Source organism: Neophocaena asiaeorientalis, unplaced genomic scaffold (assembly GCF_003031525.2).
Source record: "Neophocaena asiaeorientalis asiaeorientalis breed wild unplaced genomic scaffold, Neophocaena_asiaeorientalis_V1.1 scaffold1, whole genome shotgun sequence".
Classification (NCBI taxonomy): Eukaryota; Metazoa; Chordata; class Mammalia; order Artiodactyla; family Phocoenidae; genus Neophocaena; species Neophocaena asiaeorientalis.
Genome location: NW_020171981.1, coordinates 1588445 through 1614737, shown reverse-complemented (window position 1 = coordinate 1614737; position 26293 = coordinate 1588445). Strand labels below are relative to the sequence as shown.

The 26293-nt window shown below is 50.5% G+C and overlaps 1 protein-coding gene and 1 pseudogene across 1 annotated transcript in view; both read right to left on the bottom strand.

The window, feature by feature from the left end:
• Positions 1–3822, bottom strand: part of TNS4 (tensin 4) — a 17582-nt gene extending 13760 nt beyond the window's left edge. The window contains exon 1 of the mRNA XM_024743973.1: positions 3384–3822. Within this exon, the coding sequence (XP_024599741.1) occupies positions 3384–3822 (439 nt within the window). The remainder of the gene's footprint in view (positions 1–3383) is intronic.
• Positions 3823–16451: 12629 nt separating this feature from the next.
• LOC112400336 (methylsterol monooxygenase 1-like) lies at positions 16452–17547 on the bottom strand (annotated as a pseudogene).
• Between the last annotated feature and the right edge of the window lie 8746 nt (positions 17548–26293).

Sequence of the window (26293 nt, the reverse complement as noted above, 5' to 3'; positions counted from 1 at the left end):
GCATGTGGGATCTTCCCAGACCGGGGCACGAACCCGCGTCCCCTGCATCGGCAGGCGGACCCTCAACCACCGCGCCACCAGGGAAGCCCTATTGCACGTTTTTAATAAAGGCCGGTATTTACTGAGTGCCGTGCACCAGCGCTGCTACAGATACTTTACCCGTGTTAGTTCTTTTAATACTCATGACTTGATCGAAGTAGGAAACATTCTTAATTCCATGTAACAGACGAGAAAGCAAGGCTCAGAAAGGTTGAAGAAACTGAGCCCTGCTCCTGTGCTCTGTTTGGGGGCGGGGTGGGCTCTTCCACGGGGAGGGACTTCTCAGGACCCTTTCCCAAGACCTTGACCGTGAGAAGGTGCCTGACTGCTTTGGAGGGAGGGCGTCTCTCGGCCTGGTGAAGCTCTGGGTCCTACTCACAGGGTCATCCGAACACCTACCAAAGAAAGGCCTTGCTTGGGGGCCAGGCAAGTGGAGGCGGGCCGGAAGGGAGGGCGGTGTCCTAGAGCTGTGAGTCACTCCCGCTGCTGCCCCAGGGTGGATGTGGCTGGGCAGGTGGAGGGCCGCCACCCTATCACCTGGGAGCAGCCGGCTGTTTACAGGCCTGTGGGGCAAGTCTGAGCAGCGCTGGGTGGATGCAGGCGCCTGGCACCAGGCCAGGTGGGTGGAGAGTTGGAGAGACGGTTGTTAAACACCCTTCACTTGGGATTGGCAAACCGCCTTGCCTGGCAGAAATTCTGGGACATAAAACGCGGGGGCCTGTTCCAAAGATGGGGAGGGGTGGCGGAGAGGATAAAGGAAGGGATTTGGTATTTGCTTCCAGAAACCATGTTCCCTGTGGGACTGGTACCCCCTCCCCCTCCCCCCCAGGGTAAATCTGAAGGAAGGTAATCAAGAGGCAGAGGCAGGGAGCTGGATGAAGGTTTGAGAGCACTAGGGCGGTGGAGCCTCACTGAAGCCCTGGAGGGCAGGAAACTATCTCCACGGAAGAGAGAAAGGCAAGAACGTGGACTCTGGAGCTCAGAGGGCTGGGCTTTGGGCCGACCTACCACTCACTAGCTGTGTGACTGTGGCCATCGCTTCCTTTCCTTGAGCCTCAGTCTTCTCATCTGTAAATGAGGTTTCCAGTATTTCCTTCACAGGGTGGGATTATGTGTTACAAAAATCTATCTGGACATTTTTAGGGGAGGGATTGACACAAGATTGCCGACGTTTAATTTTAGCTTTTGCCAAGTTAGGACAAAGAGAAGCAGTGAACGTCTGCTAGCAATTATAGAACGTCTTCCACTCAACACCCCGAAAGTAGGATGGATGAGAGTGCAAACAGAGGAGTTCTACACACTGGATACGTTTGGCTGGATGAAAACTCACTGCGGTGCCATGGGCTGGGAGAGCTTTGTCACCAGTAGCAGTGGTCTGAGGGGAGGGTTTGGGGAGCAAGGTGCAGCCACCACAGTGACCTGCAGGCTCTCGCTCTTCTTAGTGATGGAAGAGAACTTTCTAACGGGGAGCTGACCTGCTGGTTGTCCGAGGACATAGTGAGCTCCCAGGCATCACAGGTGTCCAGGCAGAGGTTGGAGGAGAGGATTTTTAAAAATTCCATCAGAAGGAGCGAGGGCAGAGCTAGGTGGCTTCATCAGGACCATCTGACCACTGCTGCTCTCTGGCACCCCCTGCTGCCCAGAGTCTGGTGGACACATCCTCAAGATGGCAGGTTGTGCCCAGGGCATCTGAGGACGCAGACAACTGCCCATCGGTCCCTTGGAGGAAGGACCCTGTTATCAACACCCTTACCCTGTACAAGTGCACGCCCCACAGAGGTTGGTCTTGCCCCAGCTGGCCTTGAGTGTATGGAAGCCCTATCCTGGGGTGTGAGCATTAAAGTCCTAGGCTGGCTCCTGCCAGCGATAATTAGGCCCAAGTCACCTTTCCTGCAGAGACATGCCCACGACTGGCCTTAAGAAGCAGGAAGACTCTTGAGGGTTGGAGGTGGTTCTTTTACCAGGCTTGTCAGGCAATGCTCCATGGGAGGAGCAGAAGGCTGGCTGGAGACCAGGAGCCTGGCTGCCAGAGGGACCTGTGTGCCGGGCTGACCTCCACCCCAGAGCCTGAACCTGTCCTGGGGCTGGTCTTAGTCGCAACCCCAATGTTGACTACAAACAGCCACCATTTATCATGACCTATGGTGTCCCAGGATTTGTGATAAACACCCATCAAATGTTATTTTTTCAATCCCTGCAACACCCTTTGAAGTGCAAACTCATCTCTATTTTACAGATGAAGAATCTGAGACGCAAAGAAGTGAAGTAAACAGCTTGTGTAAGGTTTGCCTGATTCCAGTGATTAGGCTAGACTGGCTCCTTCCTCAACTCCATCAACCTCAGTCTTTTTGTTTGTAAAATGGGGATAAAATATTCGTCTCATGGAGGTGGATTGGGAAGATCAAAGGTTCAATTATTAAGTGCTCAGCACAGTGCCTGGATAGAATGATAAATGCTCAATAAGTAGAAATTCTCCTGGATCCCATCTCTAATCCTCACCACACCCTCTAACCCACGCTGATTAACCCACTGGAGGCCTCAGTCTTCCAGCCTGTCTAATGGGGCTGCTGCTCCACGACCCTCATCCTCAAAGTGTACTTGAAACTTTGGGAAACTGAAGCCAGAGGCAGAGATTTCTGGATACGCTTGGACGTGGTGGTATCCTGGAGTTGGCTTGAACCAGCTCATGGAAGCTGCTTGTTAACTTTTCAAGATTTTTTCCAGCTGGTTGCTAAATTATATAATATAAACATTGTAAGTTTGTGTAGTTTAATCTTTAGTAGTGGCTAAACCATTACTAAAGATTAAACCACACAAACTTACAATGAAATAACATATTAAAAACAAAAGTAATAAACACTCAAAAATTCATCACATCCCAATTATTTACTATATTTACTATTACCTATACTCGAAGTTATTTACATTTATTGTTATGGGTAAGGTGAAAATAATCATTCCTATAAAAATTTCAGGGTGCCCAGGCTAGGACCTAAGAGAGACACCATAGAACAGTGAGATTCAGGGACACCACATTTATCAAGTTCTTATTTATATACATGGCATTGTATAATATGCTTATCTATATTAGCTTATTTAAATTCTCTGAAAAATTACATAAAACAGGTATCCATCACTTTCCAAACTCAAGAACCAAAGAGAATTGGACAGTGAGGGCTACTTATATTTATCTCTGTTATAGAGCAGAGAAAACAGGGAGGTTAAGTAACTTGTTTAGAGCTGCACAGCACTCCTCCCCTGCTCCTCTGATTTGATAGAAAACTCCTTCCTCATGAGGTCTGGTCCCCAAGCCATCCTCCTGGCACTGTGCCCCAGTTCCTTACCCAAAGCTTCAGGCTCTTCTTTCTTTCTCCTCGAGGTAGTGCTCTGGGTGGGCTCAGCCCAGGGGCCACCAGGCCCTGGAGGGAGCAGCTGGAAGGTGGGGTCCAGTTCCAGAATCATCTGGTTGAGACTCTCCAGCGAGAAGTCGATGTAGGAGTCAAGGTCCTCCAAGGCTCCCGAGGCCTGCTCCCCAGGGGACTGCGGGAGGCAGCCGGCTTGGGCTCCAGCCTGTGGGGCCTGCTGGAGCCTGCTGGGGGGCTCCTTGCAGGGCATGGGGGCCATCAGGGCCTGAGCTCCCCAGCCTTCTGTGGTGTAGTAAGGACACTGGGGCGGCAGGCCGGGGCTGGGTGCTGGGTGCAGTGCCCTCCTGGGTTCCTCACAGGAAGCCAAGCCAACTGCGGGGCCTCCTGCCAGCAGGGGGCTGGACATCACCTGTGACATAGTGGGGGTAGTGACCTGGCAGTTTACCTCTGGCTTCCAACCAGCCTCACATCCCACAGATGTCACTTGCCAATCAGGAGCTCTTGGGACCTGAAAGAAGCGAGAGCGAGGGTGGGAACTGAGTAAATTCTGTAGATGAAGCCCCGGGCTCCCTTCCCCCCAAACAAAGGCATATTTATTCACTCATTTAAAGGCATGGCTGCTGGAGTCAGTCTGCCCCAGGTTTGCATCCTGGCTCCACCACTTACTAGCTGTGCAACGTTGGGAAAGTTAACTTCTCTGTGCCTCGGTTTCCTTATCTATAAAATGAGCTGATATTTGTAATATGTTTAGAATATGCCTAGCACATAATAAACATTATACAAGTGACGATTAAATAAAATAACTTCAATAGACGTTTGTTGGCTACTTACTATGTCCCAGCCTTATTTATTAAATACATACTAGCTAATATTTACTGAGTAATTACTATGCACCTATGCCCTCGTATTTCCACATAAAACCTTTAAAAATCCTCATAACAACCCTGTTAGTAGATGCTATTATTATTCCATTTTATAATGGGAGAACTGAGATACAGAGAGGTAAGTAACTTGCCCAAGGGTCATCAGGCCAACAGGTGTCAGAGCAGGACTGGACCCCAGACTGTGTGATGTCAGGGCCCCTGCACTTAGCTGCTACTCCATGTGGGCCAGCTGGTGAAACAGACAGGTAAGCAGATGGGCAATCATAAACAGTGCCATCGGGGAGGAGGGGAGGCGGGGAGGCAGAGGGGACTCTGTAGGCACTAGTTGGGGAGGTCAGGGAGGACTTCCTGGAGGAAGGGGTACATAAAGGGAGACCAGAAGGAAAAGCAGGAGCTGGCTGGGCGAGCCAGGTAGGGGTGAGGAGGCAAGTGTATTCAGAGGCCTGATGGACAGGGGAGATATTGAGCATCTGGGAAACAGAAAGAACCTAGGGTGGATGGAGGGGAAGTTGGGGTGGGGAAGGCAGGCTGGCCAGACCCTGCAGAGCCTTGCAGGCTGGGCTCAGTAGTGCTGACTCAACCCCGAGGGCAATGGTGAGCCACAAAACAGTTTTTTTTTTTTTGCGGTATGCGGGCCTCTCACTGTTGTGGCCTCTCCCATTGCGGAGCACAGGCTCCGGACGCGTAGGCTCAGCGGCCATGGCTCACGGGCCCAGCCGCTCCGCGGCATGTGGGATCTTCCCGGACCGGGGCACGAACCCGCGTCCCCTGCATCGGCAGGCGGACTCTCAACCACTGCGCCACCAGGGAAGCCCCCACAGAACAGTTTTGATCTGAAGAGTGACATCATCAGATGATATTCACTCCCTGGGGGCTCATCTGGGAAAAAGATGTCCCAACTTCCTCCTTTCCCTTCTGTGGGAAGTTCTTCCCCTTGTCTAGCCTTAATGCCACGTTAGTGGTTTCTTACAGGAAGTAAGAGGCTCTGGAACAGAGGCTGCCAAGAAACCTGTAAGGAGCTGGGATAGGCTGGTTGTGCTACCACTGCCTGCTCTGAGCCTCACCGCCCCCCACCCCCACCCCGACCAAGGTACCCTCCAACGCCTCTTCTCTCTTCTTCTAAGATGCCTCCACCACACCCTGCTTTAGAGTCAGACCCTAGTGTTGGAAAAGGCATTGCGACCAGCCTGGGGCAAATGAAATGAATGTGAACTCTCGAGTCTGAAGATTCAGATTCGAATCCCAGCTCAAACAGTTCCTTAAGGTGTAACTCTGACCCTCAGTTTCCTCATTTGTGAGATGGGAATAAGAATTCCTGCCTTGTGCCCTCCTGGAGGGTGGTGTGGAACCAGCGAGGTGTTGCTTGTGAAACCAGTTGGACAATTCTAAATATTACTTGGAAATAAGGGCTTATATATCAATAGAATATAATACCATCATAATAATAAATAATAATAGCTCCCGGTTTTTTTGAGTACTCACCATGTGCCAGGCACTGATTTTCCCTATGGTAACTCTTTTTAATCCTCTCATAACCCTAGGAAGTACTGCATCCCTATTACCAGCCCATTTTACAGATGAAGATACTGAGATTCAGAAAGGTTAAGAAGTCTGTATCTGCCACACATCCAGAAAAGTGGTAGAGCTGGGATTCAAACGCAGGCTGTGGACTTTAGACTCTTAGCTCCTTATACCACACAGAGTTCAAATGCCGAGGAACACCCGAGGTCCAGAGAGGGGGTGTGAGTTGCCCCAAGTTCGCACAGTAAGTTAATGAGAAAAGCCAGAACCCTCTTCTCCCCCATGGCTCCTGCCAGCCCTGCTGCCAGACTTCTCCTTGGCCAGGTCCTGGAGCGGGCGGGCGCATCCCAGGCTCAGGAAGCGTGTCTATAAATGGCAGTGGAAGGGAACGGGCCTCCGAGCTCCTTTCTGGGGGCAGCTGAGGACGTGGAGCTTTGGCTCCAAGTGGCCTGGGTTTGTCAGGGCAGGATCTCAGCACATCCTGCAGGGTTTTTGGCTGGGCCTCAAAGAGGAGCCTGGGGTTACGGTCCTTGGGGAGCACACTGGGGACCTGGGTCCTCCCCCAGAACCAGGACCCGGACCCAGGATGTCTGCCTACTGATTTGGAAAGTGCTTTTGTGCCACGCTGGGCAAGTATCCGTTCCTCTCTGGGCCTCAGTTTTCCCATCTGTATAATGGGAATGTGATCATAACAGACACTTAAAACATACTCATTTCATTTTCTCAATGGTTCTTTGAGAAAGGTACTCTTCCTGTGGGGCTGGAGAGGTTAAGGGATTTGCCTGGGGTCATACAACCCACAGAACCCAGTAGTGGAACTGGGATTTGAACCCAGGTGGTCTTGGCTCCAAGTCCCACACTCTATGCCACTGCTTCGTAGATTTAGGATCCCTTTCACCTCTCTCTGCCCGTTCTGGGGTTCCGGAACCCAGCGGGACAGGCCTGGGATTGAGCGAAGGGCAGCAGCCCCTTGGGATCTTCTTCAAACTCTTCTCACTTTTAACACTCCCTGAAGCACCACTGGACCTCCCAGGGCTGGTCTCACTCCTTTATTCCTGGACATCTTCCCTCTCCTGTCCCCACCAGCACACTTCTCTAGCTCTTTCCTTCCTGCTCTAAAGGTGAAGGGAAGGTCCCTGGGCTCAGTGCTCTGTGTATGTATGTAGGCGGGCTGTAGTGGGTAGGGAGGGCCCCTTTTTATAGGACCCGCCCACTCACTGGACCGGAATCTCTTTCTTTGTTCCCAAGGGCTCTGGAGGCAGGGGGATCCTGATTCCTGGGCAAATCCCCTCATCCATTTCTTTGCCAGCTTCTTCTCCTGACTTACTCTTTCCCTTCTACAAGCCCAGGTCAATGGAGGGAGAGGGTGGCAGAGGGGGAAGGCTGAATCTCCCCCAAAGCACCTTGCCCCAATAGCTCAATTCCCCACTCCACCCCCTTGCTCGAAGAGTGACTTTGATTGTCCCATGCTCTCCACCCAGACCCAGTGAAGCAGACCCTGGGACAGCAGGCAGGGACCCGCAGGACCAGTGCAGGCCATGCCACCACCCCCTGGATTCCTGGTGGCCTCTGAAAGGCCCAGCACGGGGGCTCAGCTCACGACCAGGCCCCAGGGACTCTGGGCTGGGAGGCAGGAGGCTGGGCTCTGGGTCCATTCCCTTCCCAAGCCTCGGGGGCCCCCCGGGCAAGCCTCTTCCCCTCCCTGGACCACAGTTCTCTCATCTGTACACCGAGGGCTGCAGATTAAGTTCTCCCAAAGGGCAGAATTCAGGTCTGTGGTCCCGAGACCATCTTCCGCTCATGCCCAGCCTCTCCCCCATTCCTCTCCACCTTCACTCCGAGCCCCAGAAGAGGTGGAGAAGCTGAGCCTCTCTCTCTTCTCCTTAAAGAATAATGGCACCTACCTGGTGTCCCGGGCAGGCAAGACACTCCTGCATTCACTACTGGCTCCTGGGACGGAGAGAGGCTGTCAGAGCCCAGGTGAGGAGTAGGGGGAGGTGCAGTTCACCTCCAGCTCCGCCTTAAGAGCGGCCGGCCAGCCCCGCCCTCTTTCCTCCCTCCCAGGCCCTACACGTGGCCTGACAGCCGGCAGGCCCCACCCACAGGTCTGGACGGCTCAGGTGGGGTGCTGCCCCTCCCCGGGAACCACGTCCTCAGGGGAACCCCTGCTTGGACAGGGCTTGTTAGGACCGAGGTGTACTGCAGGCATTCCCTTCACCCAGTGCCAGCCAGGGGAGGAACCCGGGGCTTGGCAGGGCTAGCAGAGAGTGAAGCCTTGGCCTTGGGGGAGCAGCATGCCAGGGGACAGGAGACCCTTCCCAAAGGCCCCTCCTGTGCTCTCTGGGCTGGGTCACTGGCAGGCACCCTGTAGGGGCCCCGTTGGAACTCAGGCGGGGCACAGATACTGTCTTTTCTTCTTAGCCTGGGAATAGGCTTCTAACTCAAGGGGAGGAGGCTCTGAGTGTCTAGAGGGCTTTGAGAAGGGGCTCAAAGCCTTGCTGGACTTCATTCATTCACTCATGGACTATCCCTCTGCACGGTATTGTGGAAGTTCCATGTGGGAGTGATGGCAGGAAGTTCCAAAGTCCAGGCATTCCCTCTCCCTGGCTCCAATCCCTCCGTGTTCTGTGCCAGGGGTCCCAGAGTATTGTGAGGGGGCATCCAGCCATTGTGGGGGAGGGTCGCTGCTGGAAGAGCTGAGCCCCATCTGGGCAGGTTGGTCTGAAGCTAGGAAGCCAGCAAAGTCTCCAGCCCAGGGACTCATGGTGACCTCGGAAGTGGCTGATCTCAGGGGTGGGTGGGCTGCCCAGTGCCCCCATAATGCTCAGGGGAAGGGCTTCCGACCTGAAAGTGTTTGATGCTCTGTGGCTTCATGGAGGCGTGATGAGCTTGCGTCATGGGAGGCGAGGGAGCACAACGGTGCCAAGTTGTGAAAGGTGATCCCTCTTGATGGTGGCATTGAAAGGGGTCTCTGGGTGTTCACGCAGCCCAGCTGGCCCATAGCCTGGTGAGCAGTTGTGTCTTTTATATTTTTTATTTTTGCAGTACGCGGGCCTCTCAGTGTCGTGGCCTCTCCCGTTGCGGAGCACAGGCTCCGGACGCGCAGGCCCAGCGGCCATGGCTCACGGGCCCAGCCGCTCTGCGGCACGTGGGATCCTCCCGGACCGGGGCATGAACCCGCGTCCCCTGCATCGGCAGGTGGACTCTCAACCACTGCGCCACCAGGGAAACCCAGCAGTTGTGTCTTTGAATGAAGAAAATGGTGCCCCTCCCTTGGGGTGGATGCAGCTGCAAAACAGGGTGCGCTGCCCACAGCAGCCTTATTCACGGGCAGCCAGCTACTGAGATGCTCAGGTGGAAGCAGCAGGTTACAGGGGGTCAAAGTGTCGGGCCAGGATTGGAGCGGTGTTGGCCCTGGCTGCCTTCCTGGGGGCTGACACCGAGGCCAGTTTTTGCAGTTCTTCAGGTCCGGGAGCCCCAGGCTTATCACCCTGCGCCTGAGGGTTACAGTCTTTCTTGGCAGGTTTGACTCTTTTGGTTCACATTTGGTTGCTTCCTTCACCTTAAGCCAGTCCCAGGAACACTGATTCCAGCCTCAGTCACCTCACAGACCCCGCCCACTCACCCCCCCTGCCTCTGCCTCATCCCCCACCTCCCTCTGCTCCCCCTACCTTCCCCTCACCTCCTCTCTACATGGTCAGCCTCCCAAGGGGTGGGACAGAGTTTCTTCTGCATCTATGGATATGAGTGTGTGATTTTTTCCCCCTCTTTTGCTTGTCGATGTGATGGAGTACATCAGTTGATTTTTGAATATTGAACCAAGCTTGCATACCTAGGATACATCCCACTTGGTTGTGTTGTATAATTTTTTATACATTGTTGGGCTCAAGTTGCTAGTATTTTGTTGAGGATGTTTGCATCGATGCTTATGAGAGATACTGATCTGTGGTTTTCTTGTAATGTCTTTGTCTGGTTGTGGTATTCGAGTGATGTTGGCCTCATAGAATGAGTTAGAGTATTCTCTCTGTTTCTAGCTTCTGAAGGAGATTGTAGAGAATTGGGATAATTTCTTCCTTAAATGATTGGTAGAATTCACCAGTAAGCTCATTGGGGCCTTATGCTTTCAGTTTTGGAAGATTATTAATTACAGATTCAACTTCTTTAATAGACGCAGGCCTATTCACAGCGTTTCTTTCCAACTTCAACATATAGCATTTTCCTGGCTGCTGGGGGCAACTTGGTTTACATCTACCCTTCCAAGCAAAGGGATTCCAAGCCTATATTTTGAGGGATCCTGAACTCCTCTCACTAAGGAAGAGGGAAAATCAAACAAACAAACAAAAAATGTAGTTTCTGAAAGGGCTTTTTTTTCTTGTAGAGAATCTGTTACACATTCATTCAAAATACATTCATTGGGGGCTTCCCTGGTGGCGCAGTGGTTGAGAGTCCGCCTGCCGATGCAGGGGACACAGGTTCATGCCCCGGTCCAGGAAGATCCCACGTGCCGCGGAGCGGCTGGGCCCGTGAGCCATGGCTGCTGAGCCTGCGCGTCCGGAGCCTGTGCTCCGCAATGGGAGAAGCCACAACAGTGAGAGGCCCGCGTACCGCAAAAAACAAACAAACAAACAAAATTCATTGAATATTCTTGTGTTTAGCCACTGGGATACCAAGGTTCTTGCTCCCAAGGAGCATGCTGTCTATGGGAGAGGATGACTCATAGGCAAATAAGTCCCCAGATCCCAGGCTGGCGCTCCCCAAATCCTACAAAGGAGGGGAAATGCTTGGTCCTCTCTGGTAGCCATTAGTCACATGTGGCTATTCAGCCCTTTTGATGTGGCTGGTCCAAACTGAAACGTGTCATAGGCGAGAAACACGATTCAGATTTCAAAGACTTAGTATGAAAAAAAGAATGTAAATATCTTGTTGATGCTTTTTATATTGATAACATGTTGATAATATTTTATAGATATTGGGTTAAATAAAAGATACTATTAAAATTAATTTCACCTGCTTCTTTTCACTATTTGACATGTGTTTTATTAGTTTCCTGAGGCTGCTCTGACAAATTGCCACAAACCTGGTGGTTTAAAACATCAAAAATATATTCATTTGCAGGCTGGAACCTAGAAACCTGAAATTGGGTTGTTGGAGAGAATCTGTCCCTTGCCTCTCCCACCTTCCGGTGGCTGCCCTGGAATTCCTGGGCTTGTGGCCACGTTGCTCCAATCTCTGCCTTGTCTTTACTTTGCTTTCTCCCCTGTCTGTGTTGTCTTTTACCTCCGTCTTATGAAGACCATATGATGACATTTAGGGCTCCCCTAGATAACCCAGGGTAATCTTACCATAAAATCCTTAACTTAATTACATCTGCAAAGATCCTTTCTCCAAATAAGGTAACATTAGAAAGTTTCAGGAGTTAAGACTTGATACTTTGTGGGTGGCCATTATTCAACATGTGGCTACTAGAAAGTTTAAAATTACATGTTGATTATATTTCTGTTGGACAGCTTTGGGCTATAGTAACCCCTGTCTCCTGGCACCAGAGAAAGCGTCTCAGACTCAGAGCACATTCAAAGTGGAGGGGTATGGTGACCCGCCTGGGCAAAGTCAGAGAGGTGAGAAGGAGCCTGGGGTGCTCCCAGGACCATTGGAGTGTTCCCTGTAGCTGGAACTCAGGGTGAGGGTGGGAAGAATGCTGGGAGAAGAATCTGGAGAGACAGTGTGTATATAGCATCGACCTCCACCCACTCTTCTCCTTGTGAACCTTCCTTAGCTGGAGAAGCTGGACCCTGACCACTGTGTTCCTCAGACTCTGTTGCTGCTAGAGTTCTGATTGGGCAACAGGTTCTGTCAGTTGAACGGACTTGGGAACGTGGCTTGTTGCTCAGCCTGGTTGTGGAGACACTGATTTTGGGGGGGCGGCTGCCTTCTAGCATCCAGTATCCAGTTTTGTGGGTATGGAGAAGCTGTTGCTGAAATGGTCTCCTGACCCCTGGATCAGTTAGGTGATGCTTCTTGAAGCCAACAGACCCTGGGCGGCTCCTGATTTTTTACCTTCCTGACGGTGTCAGAGGAGGTGTTTCGCAAGGTGCGTCCCGTGTTTCTCTGGGAGCCATTCCTGCCGGTGCAGCCTGTTCCTTTAGCCTTTCTGGTGATTTTGTCAGCATAGAATTCCTTGCGTGAAATTCCTTTCTGCTTAAATTAGCTAGTGTGGTTTCTGTTTCTTGCTGGTGGGCTGACCTAGGGGGTCAAGGGCATGGAGGTCAGCCTAAGCAGCCTGGCTTTTTGCTGTGGGTGATGGAGATACAGGGATGCTTTTAAGCAGAGCAGGAGCAGGGAGGGAGCGATGTGAACATCTTTGTGCCAGAGAAAAGATCATCTTGCTTCAGGGAGTTGCTGAAACCCTTGAGAGGGTAGCAGAGGTGCAGACCTTACTTTTCTCTGGGACTCTCTTCTCTGGGGTTAAGACAGATGTCAAAGATTGGAGAGGGATACTCTTTGCTACAATGGGGCAGAAGACTGAACTGGTGAACCTCCTAAACATTCTAGGCTTTATTTGCAGCATGCAAGACTGAAATGAATAGCAGGAAGGGCTTCCCAACAGAGACAAGAGTGAGAACTTTGGTAACTAAACACCAGGCTCTGCATCAAGGCCCAGAGAGAGCAGAGCAGGTAGAAGGCCATACCTAGCACTCTGGATGGCTGCATTTACACTTAGTTTCCATTGCCAATTTGCTGTGATGCTCCGGGAAAGACAGTTACCCTCTCAGAGCCCCTGAGCAGAAGGAAAGTCTTGTTTTCCTTCTGCTGCAGTGGGAGGGGTGAGAAGGGGAAGACTGTGGTCCTTCTTATCCCTGGGGAGGGGATTTTGGTCTTTATGATGGGGCTGCCCTTGCGAGGTGAAGCCTTCCTCGTGTCTTACTCTTTTGTACTTGTGACTCCCTAGCTATAAAATGTGCATGCCTGAACCTCCACCTGTATGCCAGGTGAGGCCCAATCTAGGGCCATCTCTGTTATGAATGTCGCCACTCAGAGCAGGGTGTTCTCCACGTGGCCTCCAATGCCAGAGCTGGAGGGGCCCCCTGGGCATTGCCATCACCCCAAACTCAAACTGTATTGTTCATACATCATCAGTAAACAATGTTGAACAGGCATCCCTGATACCTATTTGTTTATAAATTATATACATAGAACCTAATAAATCATAAGCATGAACTATATATGTAAATATACAATAGCATGTACATTACAAAAGTATATGTATTATAAAATATTAGGTACACTATAATATATGAATAAACTAGACATGTATATTATTATTTTGCATACATTATAAAACTATATAACTAGAAACGAAAGAGGTAATAAAAACCGTTTTAAAGAAATTTTTATGGCATTTCATTTTATAATGGCCTAAAATCCCTTTTTGCTCTCATAACGAGAGCGACACCATTGAATATCTTTCTTTACTTTTGAAGATCCTGGTTTCACACAGTGACTTGAATGTCTGGTACTAAGTGCGGTTTATTTCAATATTCAGTTTTAAAGGCTGTCACAGCTGAAAAGGAGGCCTCGTGAAAATATCTAGATCCAGACGGATGAGGTGCATTGTGGGCTCTGCTCATTAAACCATGACATTCATTTTTCAGTTTTCAATGCCATCCACCAATTATGCAAAGGTTCTGTTCAAAATTGACTTTCAAATTTCCATCTTCTCTCATGTCAATCAGTTCCTCCTGCAAAGAAATTGGAATATGTTGCATTTTAATACTTTCACCAAATGGATTTTACACTCACTCAAACTCTTCATTTGGAAGGTTTTTAAGCAAGTTAAAAATTGCTTTTTGTTTTCTTTGAAGGGTGGATATGAAAGATCTTGGGAACACACAAGGTTTTCAGCAATAAGATCATATAAACAATAGGAACACTTTTCAACGTTATCTCTAAATTCTCTCTCATACTGTAGTCCTTCCAAAAAAAATTACTTCCTTAACGACTGTTTAAACTTCACCCTTATCCTCATGAAAAAAGATTTTACTTTTGGAAATCTCCGCTGGAGCACTCAACACGCAGCCCTTGCTTCTCCTTCCTGAAATGTCAGATGAAATCGTGGCCTAGGATCAGGGGAAGTGTGTCTATTTTCTTGCCGTTTCTTGGCAGAAATCTTTTTAGGTCACTTGTCCTTTTCTAAGGCAGGTTAATTTAGTTTGAATCAGACATTGCAATCTGTGAATTCCACTGAACTGGGCATATGTAAATGGCAACATGTTCCCATAGGTTGGAAGTTGAGCGATAGAGTGAGGGTGCCATCCTCAAGTTCTCTGCCTGATGGAGCGGCTGTATCTCCTTCCATACATTGACTAATGTGGAGGACACGACTGACCAGAACAGACTGAGTTGGGGTGCCTGGGTCAATTTTTTTTTTTTTTTTTTTTTGTGGTATGCGGGCCTCTCACTGCTGTGGCCCCTCCCGTCGCGGAGCACAGGCTCCAGACGCGGAGGCTCAGCGGCCATGGTTCACGGGCCCAGCTGCTCCGCGGCATGTGGGATCTTCCTGGACCGGGGCACGAACCCGTGTCCCCTGCCTCGGCAGGCGGACTCCCAACCAGTGCGCCAGCAGGGAGGCCCTGGGTCTATTTTAAGTTAATTATTAGTAGAGCTAAATTCCTTTCTTACTTTTAGATAGAAAAACACGTGGATACATATATGTTGAATTCTAAAATTTTCTTCCCCCTGGAAGAAAATGGATCATTCTGGGTTACCTGTAGGGTATGTGGTCAGACCTCCCTGGACTGATGGGTCCGCTGAGGTTCGGGCCGGGAGGGGTGGGATGTTGCTTAAGGACCCATTGCAAGTGGTGAGAGAATCAGACTGAGACTCAGGTCCTTGCCTTCCGGGGCTCTCCCCCAACCCGCACAGAGACACGTGGAGGCAATGCGGGGTGGTTACTGCAGCCCCATTCCCACCGCACCGGGTCCTGTGGCCTCAGGGATACCTATTCTCCTGGGACCCAGAGCTGGGACCTTGGCATCTCCTCTCCTCTGCTCTCCGGGGAGTACACTGGGTGGGCCCCAGTGCAGGTGTGCACATGCTTCCTATTAGAACACCCTTTTCCTTTCCCACCCCTTCTTCCCTCGTGACAGACAGAGTCTGCATCACTCTGACCGGGGCTAAGTCATGTGACTCCTCTGGACCAAATAATTTGTCCTTGGCTTTGGGACATAATTTGGTGATTTTTATTTTATTTTATTTTATTTATTTATTTTTTTGCGGTACGTGGGCCTCTCACTGTTGTGGCCTCTCCCGTTGCGGAGCACAGGCTTCGGACGCGCAGGCTCAGCGGCCATGGCTCACGGGCCCAGCCGCTCCACGGCATGTGGGATCCTCCCAGACCGGGGCACGAACCCGTGTCCCCTGCATCGGCAGGCGGACTCTCAACCACTGCGCCACCAGGGAAGCCCTGGTGATTTTTATACCTCAGGGTTAAATCTGAAAAGAAAATCAGCCACCTGTATCCAGTCACAGACAGGCTGCGGGCTCAGCACTGCGACCCTTGAGCCTGCCCAGCTGCGGGGAGGGGAGGAGTGTGGCTACTCCTAGGGACATCAGCGCCTGTGCCTTACCCCTGGCCAGAGCAGCCATGGCCAAAGCTGCTGGATCATCTGTCCAGGGCCTGGCGGCCTGGAGAAGGGGGCCCTGGCCAGCTCGGGGGAGGACGGGGGTGCTGCTGGTAATCCTGCATAGCCCTAGGCCCAAGGTGAGCTCATCGGATGAGCAAGGCCTCCTGCTAAGCCTAGTGGGTGACTAAGAGGACACTCTGTGCTCTCACAAATCCCCGGCCCCTGCCGGTATGCCCGCCCTGTCTTCATTTCTTTTTTTCAAACAAAATCCCGTTTATTTCAATAGCTCTAAGTGCAAATACAGCAAGTCAGTACACAGAGTTTCAAGATACAGCTTTAAGTATAATGAAAACTTGATATACAAGAAAGAAAGGGTAAATAGTAGAAATAAAGCTCAGTGTTGAAAAAATTCAAGTAAACTGAAAACCTTTAGACCAAAATAATCTTTCATCAATTCAGAAATGCCTTAATTTATAGACAAGCGCAGTACATTGCAATCAAAACGGACTTCTCAAAGAAAGAGAGTCACCGCAAACTGGTCAGCTCCAGATAAGAGCAGAAATTCCCGGTGCTGGCTGTTTCAGAGTCAGCATTCACTCACACTATACATATTGCTGTGGCTCAACCCATGGCATTTGATCTTTAAGCAAATTCCAAAAAAGTGTTTAAAGTTCAATGCCACTAAGAGTTCTTGAAATGGCCACTATATATTTAAAAGGTTTGAAGACCAATTTCAGCTTCAGGCCTATGGTACAACTTGGGGAAAAGACATACATTAATATTCCTTTTGTAACCAAAATCCTTTTTGTAAGGTTAGCAACACGGCCTTTAAAGCTTCCTCAGGGAAACTGTACCTAAACATATAAAAGTTCCCACTAGGGAGATAATTAAAAGTTGTTAATGTTCTTTTTATCACTTAGCAACCAAGACACATGTTTATTTCCACTCCCCAGAAGAAGCAATGTTAGCTACTAGCTTCAATTCAGGAAAAGTGTAACTTGAGGAGGGTTTATGTGAGGTGTTTATTCAGTCTTTTTCTCAACCTTCTTCATCTTCTCATTGTAGGCAATAAATTGAGAGTCTGTTCCAAAAAGTCTATCCCACCATGTAAATGTCGAAGCATAGTTTCCAATGAAGTTCACGTGGTGGAAATTGTGATGCTGGGATAGAAAGGAATGAGATTTAAAGGGTCGAGAGGAATGCCATGAGCACTATGGACATCAACAGTTTCTGTAAAATAAACGGTCACCCGGGCCCAAAGAAGAATAACAGGATCACATAAAAGCATGATTCCAGGGTTTCCCTGGTGGCGCAGTGGTTGAGAGTCCGCCTGCCGATGCAGGGGACACGGGTTCGTGCCCCGGTCCGGGAAGATCCCACATGCCGCGGAGCGGCTGGGCCCGTGAGCCATGGCCGCTGAGCCTGCGCGTCCGGAGCCTGTGCTCCGCAGCAGGAGAGGTCACAACAGTGAGAGGCCCACGTACTGCAAAACAAAACAAAAAAAAGCATGATTCCGATGAAATATCCAGTTCCAAGAATTAGGGTTTCCAGAGGATGTGCATATTCAGCTTCCATTCCAAATGGCGCCTGAAGCTCATGACAAATTTTATAAATATACCTATGTATTCTTTTGTGGTATAAGAGCCTATGCAGGAAGTAGTGCCCTGTATCCTCAATCACTGCACAGCCAAAGCATCTTGCCAAAAGCATGTACCATCTTGGCATTGTTTCCCAATCATAAGGAATATTGAACTACTCCGTAAAATAATAGGTTCCACAAATCAAAGAAGCTGGATACAAAAATGATTAAAGAGAAGTACTTTAAAATATTTCCATTGATTTTCCCCACGTTTCTGGTTTATCCTTTTGAATTTTGTACTTTTTCATGTAAGGTATAAATTGAAACAAAAATCCAGGTAAACAGAACAAGAAATAAAGGACCTCATGAACTGTGAGGGATCCCCATGTTGCAATCTGGAACTTTGTATAATTATTCAACATATGGTTCCAAGCATTTAAAAATGGTTCCTGCAGAGGATTCTCAGGTAAAAGTGAATCTCCATATCCCACAGCCAGGGATGCTGAACTAAAGATGTTGATACTTTCATTTGTTGTCATTTTTCAAATCTCAGCAGACAGCCTTAAAATTCTGCACACCACTGGGTCTGCGGCCGCCGCCTCCGGAGCTTCGCTAGGCACCCCTGTCTTCACTTCTTGAGCTTAGTTCTGTTGTCACTGACGGTACCAGGCAGCCCTCTGCATACAGCACCCCTGGAGCCACATGTGGCCAAAGCGTGTGGCCTTCATGGCAACACCCATGTGTCTGTTCTTCAAATTCAATTCCTTTCCCTCCTGGGCACATAGTAAGACTACATTTCCCAGTCTCCCCTGCAGTCAGACAGAATCATGGGCTGAGTTCTGGCCGGTGGAATGTGGCTGAAGAAATGTAAACCATGCCATGTCCTGGTCTGACCTCTGAAAACTTCACCGTGGCTCACTCTCTTCCCCTGTCCGGTGGCCGGATGTGGAGGACCCAGGGGAGGATGGCAAGGCCCTTACTACAGCGGGCTGTAAGGGGCTTGAGTTCCTGAAGAGCTATGAGTAACAGAGCCTATGCCCATTGCACCTGTCTGAGAAAGACATCTTTATAAGTGAAGCCATGGAAACACTGGAGTGGGTACAGCAGGTGACAGCCCGAGTAACAGTGTCTGACCCCAGATGAGAAGTCAGGGGGTTTGAATTCTTTAAGATTTTTTTTTTGGCCATGCCATGTGGCTTGTGGGATCTTAGTTCCCCCACCAGGGATTGAACCCGGGCCCTCGGCAGTGAAAGCACTGAGTCCTGACCACTGGACCACCAGGGAATTCCCAAATTCTTTAAGATTTTTTAGTGTGGGAGTTACAGGTTTAGTCTCTGGAGCTGGACACCCAGTTTCTCCCATAGATGGACCACGTGACTCTGGGAAAATTGATTAATGTTTCTGAGCCTCAGTTTCCTCACTTGTAAATGTATGCGCATCACAGGGTGTTTGGAAGGGATGTACAGTGATGGGTACACTAGGTTCGTTGGCCCTGCTGGACTGTGAGGGGTCCTCCAAGGCAGAGATGGCTTTTGATTCATCTCTCTGGGTCCCTGCTGGGCCTGGCACAGTGTCCAATGCCCAGTGGCCCCTGCCCAGGTGGCTCCTTGTCTGGAGAGGACTCAGAGCTCTCAGCTGTACCCTAAGGCAGGCTGGGATGTGCCATAGAGGAGAGGTACCAGTAAAGTGCTGTCCGGGGGAGATTAATTCGGCCTGGGTTTCAGACTGAGGACTTCATGGAGGAGGTGGCATTTCATCAAGTCCTTGAAGGAGAAAGGGTGGCATTTGTATCACAGATGTCGACAACGCTTGCTCTAGGTTAAGCAAAGTTCCCATGAGTTAAATCCTGAGGTAGAAAGAGGTGGACATGCTGGGCTGGAACAGGATCCCACTAACAGTTTCAAGGCCTGGGGGGAAGATTTCAAAAGGAGGCAGTGGTAGGCAGAATTCTGAAGATGACCCCATCCTAAGACCCCATCCCCTGGTTACTCAATCAAAAACAAATCTAGGGGGACTTCCCTGGTGGCGCAGTGGTTAAGAATCCGCCTGTCAATGCAGGGGACACGGGTTCTAGCCCTGGTCCGGGAAGATCCCACATGCCCTGGAGCAACTAAACCCGTGTGCCACTGAGCCTGTGCTCTAGAGCCCGCAAGCCCCAACTGCTGAGCCCGCGTGCCACAACCATTACAGCCCGTGTGCCTAGAGCCCATGCTCTGCAACAAAGAGAAGCCACCGCAATGAGAAGCCCGCACACAGCAACAAAGAGTAGCTCCTGCTTGTCGCAGCTAGAGGAAGCCCGCGCACAGCAACAAAGACCCAAAGCAGCCAATAAATAAATAAATAAGTAAATTTAAAAAACAGAAAACAAATCTAGGTACTCTATGAAGGAATTTTGCAGATATCGTTAAAGTCCCAAGTCAGTTGGCTTTAAAATATGGAGATTAATTAGATGGATCTGACCTAATCAGATGAGCCCTTTATAAGAAGAAGAGCATTTTCTCCTCTCTGCTAGCAGAATAGGACGTTAGAGAGATTGAAAGCACGAGAAGGATTTCAGTCAAGAGCATCTCTCAGCTGACAGCCAGCAGGGAAATGGGAACCTCAGTCCTGCAACCACACGGAACTGGATTCTGCCAACCATCTGAACGAGTCTGGGAGCGGATTCTTCCCCAGAACCACCCGATAAGAGCCCACCTTGATTTTGGCCTTGTGGGAGCAGAGAACCCAGTTGAACTCACCCCGACTTCTCACCGCAGAGCTGTGAGTTAATAAATGGGTGTTTTTGCCACTCAGTCTGTGGTCATTTGTTATGCAGCGGCAGAAGACAAATACAGACGAATACCACAAGTCTAAATATTCCAAAGCCGAAAGTCAAGCTTACAAACTGTTCATCAAATATGGTCTACCCCTCTATCCTGACACATATACCTTCATAATGACCTTGAAGGCCAGGGCCAAATTCGTAGTTCTGATGATTTAGAATTCTGTGCCAGCAGGTAGCTGCCCAGGGAGGGCTTGCCCTTGGGTCCCAGTCCCTGGCCTGTGGTCTGACCCCTCTTCTCTTGTCATTCCTGCTTCCATCTGGCACCAGGAGGGGTGGAGAGCCCAGGCCAGATGACTTAAATACCATTCACTCCCCCTGCAAATAGCTGTCCCTTGCCTGGCCCTGGGGCCCAGGGTGTGGTTTGCCTTTAGGAAAAGGAACCTGGAGAATCTGAGGACTGTTCAGGCTGGGACATGACCGTCCTTGGTGTGCCATGTATGGTCTGGAAGGGAGGCCACGGCTCCGGTGGGAGCATCCACTAGGACCTTCTGACTCCTCCTTCCCTTGGGGTGGCCAGAACGGGACTGCTCTACAGCTGGGGACACAGGGCAAGGGTCTTGCCTGTCTCTCTTTAGTGTGTTAAAATACATATAAAGTTTACCCTCAGTGACATTTGATACATTCACCGTGTTGTGCGACCACCTCCTCTATCTAGTTTCAGAATATTTTCATCACCCCAAAAGGAAACTCCCAGACCCATTAAGCAGCCACTCCCTATTCCCCCCTCCCCCAGGCCCTGACAGCCACTAACCTGTGCTCTGTCTCTGTGGATTTACCTAGTCTGGGTATTTGATATAAATGGAATCATACACTCTGTGGTCTTTTGGATGGACAGACCACATGTGCAGTGGCCTTTCTTGCCAGGGTCTAAGATGGTATTGGGCTGGGGATTGGGGAAAGTCAGCCGGTGGTTCTGCACCTTTATTCTTTTCTCCTCTGTGACTTTTGGGGTCTGACCATTTAGAATACGCTGCTGGGGCCTGGGGATGCAGGGAGACAGCCAGTCTCAACTCCTCCCCTAGTCTTTGCAACCTGATCCCAAAATCCCGTCCAGTGGTGGCGGGGGCATCAGACACAGCTGGTGTGGACCCATCCCAGGAGGATGCCCCTGTTTTGGGGTTTCCAGCTGTCTCCGGGTCGGGGGGGGACCCAGCTGAATCCATTAAAAGCTGGAGCCCTTCTCTGGCGACAATTCTGAGGCCACACGGGGTAGAGAGGCTGCTGGTGGGGGAAGGGGTGCATTGCATGGCCTCTGGAGCTGGGATTGCTCAACCACTGGGGCTGGAAGGCAGTGGGAGTGCAGCCTGGCACCGGGCGAAGTCGGCTCCATGCCCAAAGAGATGCTTAGATCTTCACTTGCGGGGCCTGTTTAATTCCACAGAGAAATTTAATTCCACATTGTTTGTTTTTTGCTCCGCAGACGCCTCAACCACGGAAATCTCATTTGAAAAAGAATTTGGCCCCTGGAGACCCCTCCCCATTTGCTGGTGGGAGGGGACCAAGACTTCAGTTGCCCTCACACCAGCAAACTCCAAACCACAGGAATGCGGTGGGGTCACCTGGGGACAGAGGGAGGGTGGCTGGACAGTGGGTGGGCAGTGAGCCAGTGGGCCTGTGTCACACGGGGGTCTGCTGTTTTGTGACAGGAGTTCTGGGCTTGGAGACCCCAGACCTCAGTGTGGATCCAGGCCCTGCCACTCTGGTCTGGGATCTTGGGTGGTCACGTCTGTGGTTGACCACGCTCACCTGGCCACTTGGGGACTCTGCCAGCCTCCGGCGAGGAGCTGAGCTTAGCGGTGAGGGAAGCCACAGATGGGATTGGGGGTGAGGCAGGGAGGGGAGGAGGTGAGCTGGTCTCGGGCTGTGCACCCACAGGCGCCTTCTAGTACCAGGGGACAGAAACCGCATTGATTATGGCATCAACCAGGGGTCAAGCAGTGCAGCAGGCACGTTAACGTCGTTCAGGGCACTTCTCTTTACAGCAGCCTCACAGAGTGGCCGCCGTTATTCTCTTTTACAGATGAGGGAACTGCGGAAGGTAAAGGGACTCACCTAGGGCAACAGGTACCGAGGGCAGAGGCTGGGCAGTGGGCAGTCGTCCCCGAACACTGTGTTCTTCCACATCATGTCACTAGTCCCTGGTTTGGCCCTCAGTCTTGTTTCTTGGGGGGATTACAGCCAAAATCATTGTGTATTTTTTTTTTTTGACTGTTTTTTTTTGGCCGCACCACGTGGCTTGTGGGATCCTAGTTTCCTGACCAGAGGTCGAACCCACGCCCTCGGCAGTAAACGCGCAGCGTCCTAACCACTGGACTGCCAGGGAATTCCCCAAATCATAGTATTTTTGAGCTGGAATGGACCTGGTTCAAGTTGCCATTTTACAGGTGGGGAAATTGATGCCCACGAAGGGGAAGCGACTTGTCCAGAGTCACCCACCAGACAGCTGATCGCTGGCCCCGATGCTCACTGGCCATTTGGTCCATGTGGGTAGAGCCCAGTAGCCCTGAAGTCAAGACTGTCTGTAGTGCCCAGTGAGATAGAAACTCCTCGCTCTGCCCAGGTTCAAAGCCTGTCTATTGGTCTGACCCTGCCTCTGGTCCTGAGAGAGTGTGGATGGCTCAGTGCAAACTGTCCCCACTGTCCTGACGACTCCGAGTCCCGTGGACAAGGTTCAGCGCCGTGCAGGGAGATGAAGGGCCACTATGCGCTTTCTCATCTTAACAGGTCAGTGTCACCTGTGTTGACGTGAGGGTGGGAAAGAGTCCAGCTTCCCATCTCAGCTTGGCCACTGTCCAGCAGTGTCACCTGAGCCTGGTCACTTCATTGGTTGGCCAATATTTATGGAGGGTTTTCTGGGAGCAGTTTGTGTGCTAGTTTCTGAGGAAAACAAAGATGAAATAATGCCTTGCCCTCAAAGAGCTCTCACAGGGAGGCAGATCTGCGGTTAAACAACAATTTCACAATTCCATGACGCCCTTGCTCTGAAGGAGGATGTTTAAGATACGGTGGGAGCGTGGGGGGAATCAGGGTGGGCTTTCCGGAGGAGGCAGAGTTGAGCTGAGACTGAAAGGATTGTTTGCAAGATGGACAAGGCAGAGGATGTTGAGTTTAGGAGTGGATTTAGCAAAGGAATGGATTTGTGTCGGGGGAATTAGGAATAATTTAGAATAGTTGGAGCGTATGTGGTGGGATGGTAGTCATGATGGCGTGGGATGTTAGGTTGGCTAGGAGGGGACGGGAAAGCCTTTCTGCCACACAGAAGTGTTTGACTCCATCCTCAGGGCAGCTGGGGAGGCATCAAGGATTTCGATCAGGGGACAAATCCAGCCAGATCTCTGTTTTGGAAGGTTCGACTGGGCTGCATCAGGGATGGCCTGATGGGGGGTGGGAAAGGCAGCCAGGGCGCCAATGTGTGGATCTGGGTTAAAGCAGTGGGTACCCTCAGGCTGGGAGTGATGGAGAAGACCAAGGGGTGATGGGATTGAGGGGCTGTGATCAACTGGTTGTAGGCAGTGGGAAGAGGGAGTTGGTTTCTGGCTCGGGTGACTGGGTAACTGGGATTCCATTCATACCAATAGGGAAACTGGAGGTGGAGGTTTGCTGGTGGGGGTGGAGATTCACATGAATTAAGTTTAGGATCTGATGACTTGAGGTGCTCATGGGACATCCAAAGGGAGAGGTCTGGCTGATGGTTGGTTGACTTAAGGATTTGGAGGCCAGGGGAAAAGTGAAAACTGGAGTTAGAGATTTCGAGGTCATCACCCTAAATCAAATGCAGATGAGTTAAGGGACCACAGAATGCTCTGGACACGGTACAGGTTGATTTTGGCAGAAACGGTCAGTGCCCTGTCCATATCCCCTTGGCATTGCAACCCTGCAGCTCTTCCAGATGGCTTTCTCTGCAGTGGAAGCAGGCCTGGCCTGTGCAAGAGACAGGCCAGGAGTGTCCCCAGGAGCAGGCTCAGCCAGTGAAAGATGAGACCTAGATGATGGAAACCAGAGCTCTTCTCCCTTAGGAAGCTCTGTTCCTTGCGGTCTCCTGGAGGTCCCCGGTGGGAGGCGCTCATCAACCTCCCTTTACTGGCTCCTACCCTTCTCTGTGTCACTTTTCCATTTTCCTACCAGTGTTTCCTGGGATCACCCCCCAAGTAAGTGACTGGCACGCTCATTTTTTTTTTTTTTTTTTTTTAGCGGTACGCGGGCCTCTCACTGTTGTGGCCTCTCCGACGCGCAGGCTCAGCGGCCATGGCTCACGGGCACAGCCGCTCCGCGGCATGTGGGATCTTCCCGGACCAGGGCACGAACCCGTGTCCCCTGCATCGTCAGGCGGACTCTCAACCACTGCGCCACCAGGGAAGCCACCCCCCCTTTTTTTTTTAATTGGAGTACAGATGATTTACAATTTTGTGTTAGTTTCAGGTGTGCAGCAAAGTGATTCAGTTATACATATATACGTATTCATTCTTTTTCAGATTCTTTTCCCATATAAGTTATTACAGAATATTGAGTAGAGCTCCCTGTGCTATACAGTAGGTCCTTTTTGGTTATCTATTTTATATCAGTAGTGTGTGTATGTTAATCCCAAGCTCCTAATTTATCCCCTCCCCACCCCATGTTTCCCCTTTGGTCACCATAAGTCTGTTTTCAAAATCTGTGAGTCTGTTTCTGTTTTACAAATAAGTCCATTTGTATCATTTAAAAAAAATTAGATTCCACATGAGTGATATAATATTTGTCTTTCTCTGTCTGACTTACTTCACTTAGTATGATAATCTCTAAATCCATCCATGTTGCTGCAAATGGCATTATTTTGTTCTTTCTTATGGCTGAGTAATATTTCACTGTATATATGTACACATCACCACATCTTTAACCATTCCTCTGTCATTGGACATTTAAGTTGCTTCCATGTCTTGGCTATTGGAAATAGTGCTGCAGTGAACATTGGGGTGCATGGCATACACATTCTTTTTTTTTTTTTTTTGGCCGCACTGAGCGGCATGTGAGATCTTAGTTCCCCAACCAGGGATCGAACCTGCGCTCCCTGCAGTGGAAGCGCTAAGTCTTAACCATTGGACCGCTGGGGAAGTCCCTGGCATGCACATTCTTGCTGTAGAGTCTGCCACGGGGAAACCCAGCCCAAGATACCAGTTTGCTCAACTGGGATGAGAGTCTGCTTTGACCATTTCCTACCTGTCTTGACCCCCAGCTGGCCTGGAAGCGGCTTGCAGGTGCTTCTACCTTTGTGTCTCCAGAGCCAAGACAGCCAGGTCAAGGGATGACCTGGCAAGCTGCTGTTGAATACAGGAATGACTAAACCCATCGGTGGCTTCTTGTTGCCTTTCAGAGGCCAAACTCTCCAAAAAGCCCCACAAGACTCCTTCCTGCCTCTCCATCCTCAAGTCATTCCATCCTCCTGTCTGCTCTCCAAACTGCAGGCCTCTTCTCTCCTTCCCTTAAAGTTTCCATGCTCCTTCCTCCCAGATGGCCCACATAGTTCTCTCTGCCTGTCTCTGCCCCACGCTGGGCCTCTCAAGATAGGCCTATTTAACAGCTTTTTCTTTTTTTTTTTTTTTTGGCCGCACTGAGCGGCATGTGAGATCTTAGTTCCCCAACCAGGGATCGAACCTGCGCCCCCTGCAGTGGAAGCGCTAAGTCTTAACCGTTGGACCGCTGGGGAAGTCCCTGGCATGCACATTCTTGCTGTAGAGTCTGCCACGGGGAAACCCAGCCCAAGATACCAGTTTGCTCAACTGGGATGAGAGTCTGCTTTGACCATTTCCTACCTGTCTTGACCCCCAGCTGGCCTGGAAGCGGCTTGCAGGTGCTTCTACCTTTGTGTCTCCAGAGCCAAGACAGCCAGGTCAAGGGATGACCTGGCAAGCTGCTGTTGAATACAGGAATGACTAAACCCATCGGTGGCTTCTTGTTGCCTTTCAGAGGCCAAACTCTCCAAAAAGCCCCACAAGACTCCTTCCTGCCTCTCCATCCTCAAGTCATTCCATCCTCCTGTCTGCTCTCCAAACTGCAGGCCTCTTCTCTCCTTCCCTTAAAGTTTCCATGCTCCTTCCTCCCAGATGGCCCACATAGTTCTCTCTGCCTGTCTCTGCCCCACGCTGGGCCTCTCAAGATAGGCCTATTTAACAGCTTCTCCCCCTGCCCCTCCTTCACCCCTTCCCTCCCCTCCTCCCTCAAGCATCTTCTCCCCAGGGAAGACTTCCCTGACCACCCTTCCCCAGCCCAGACCAGATGGGGCTTGTACCATTCCGTTCTCCATAGCACTCTGTCCCTGCATGCTCCCTATCACAGACTTTCGTTATGGGTTTATGGAATTAGTTAAATAATATTTATTTTAGACTGGTATTTCTCAAACCTTTTTTTTTTTTTTTTCTGCGGTACGCGGGCCTCTCACTGTTGTGGCCTCTCCCGTTGCGGAGCACAGGCTCCGGAAGCGCAGGCTC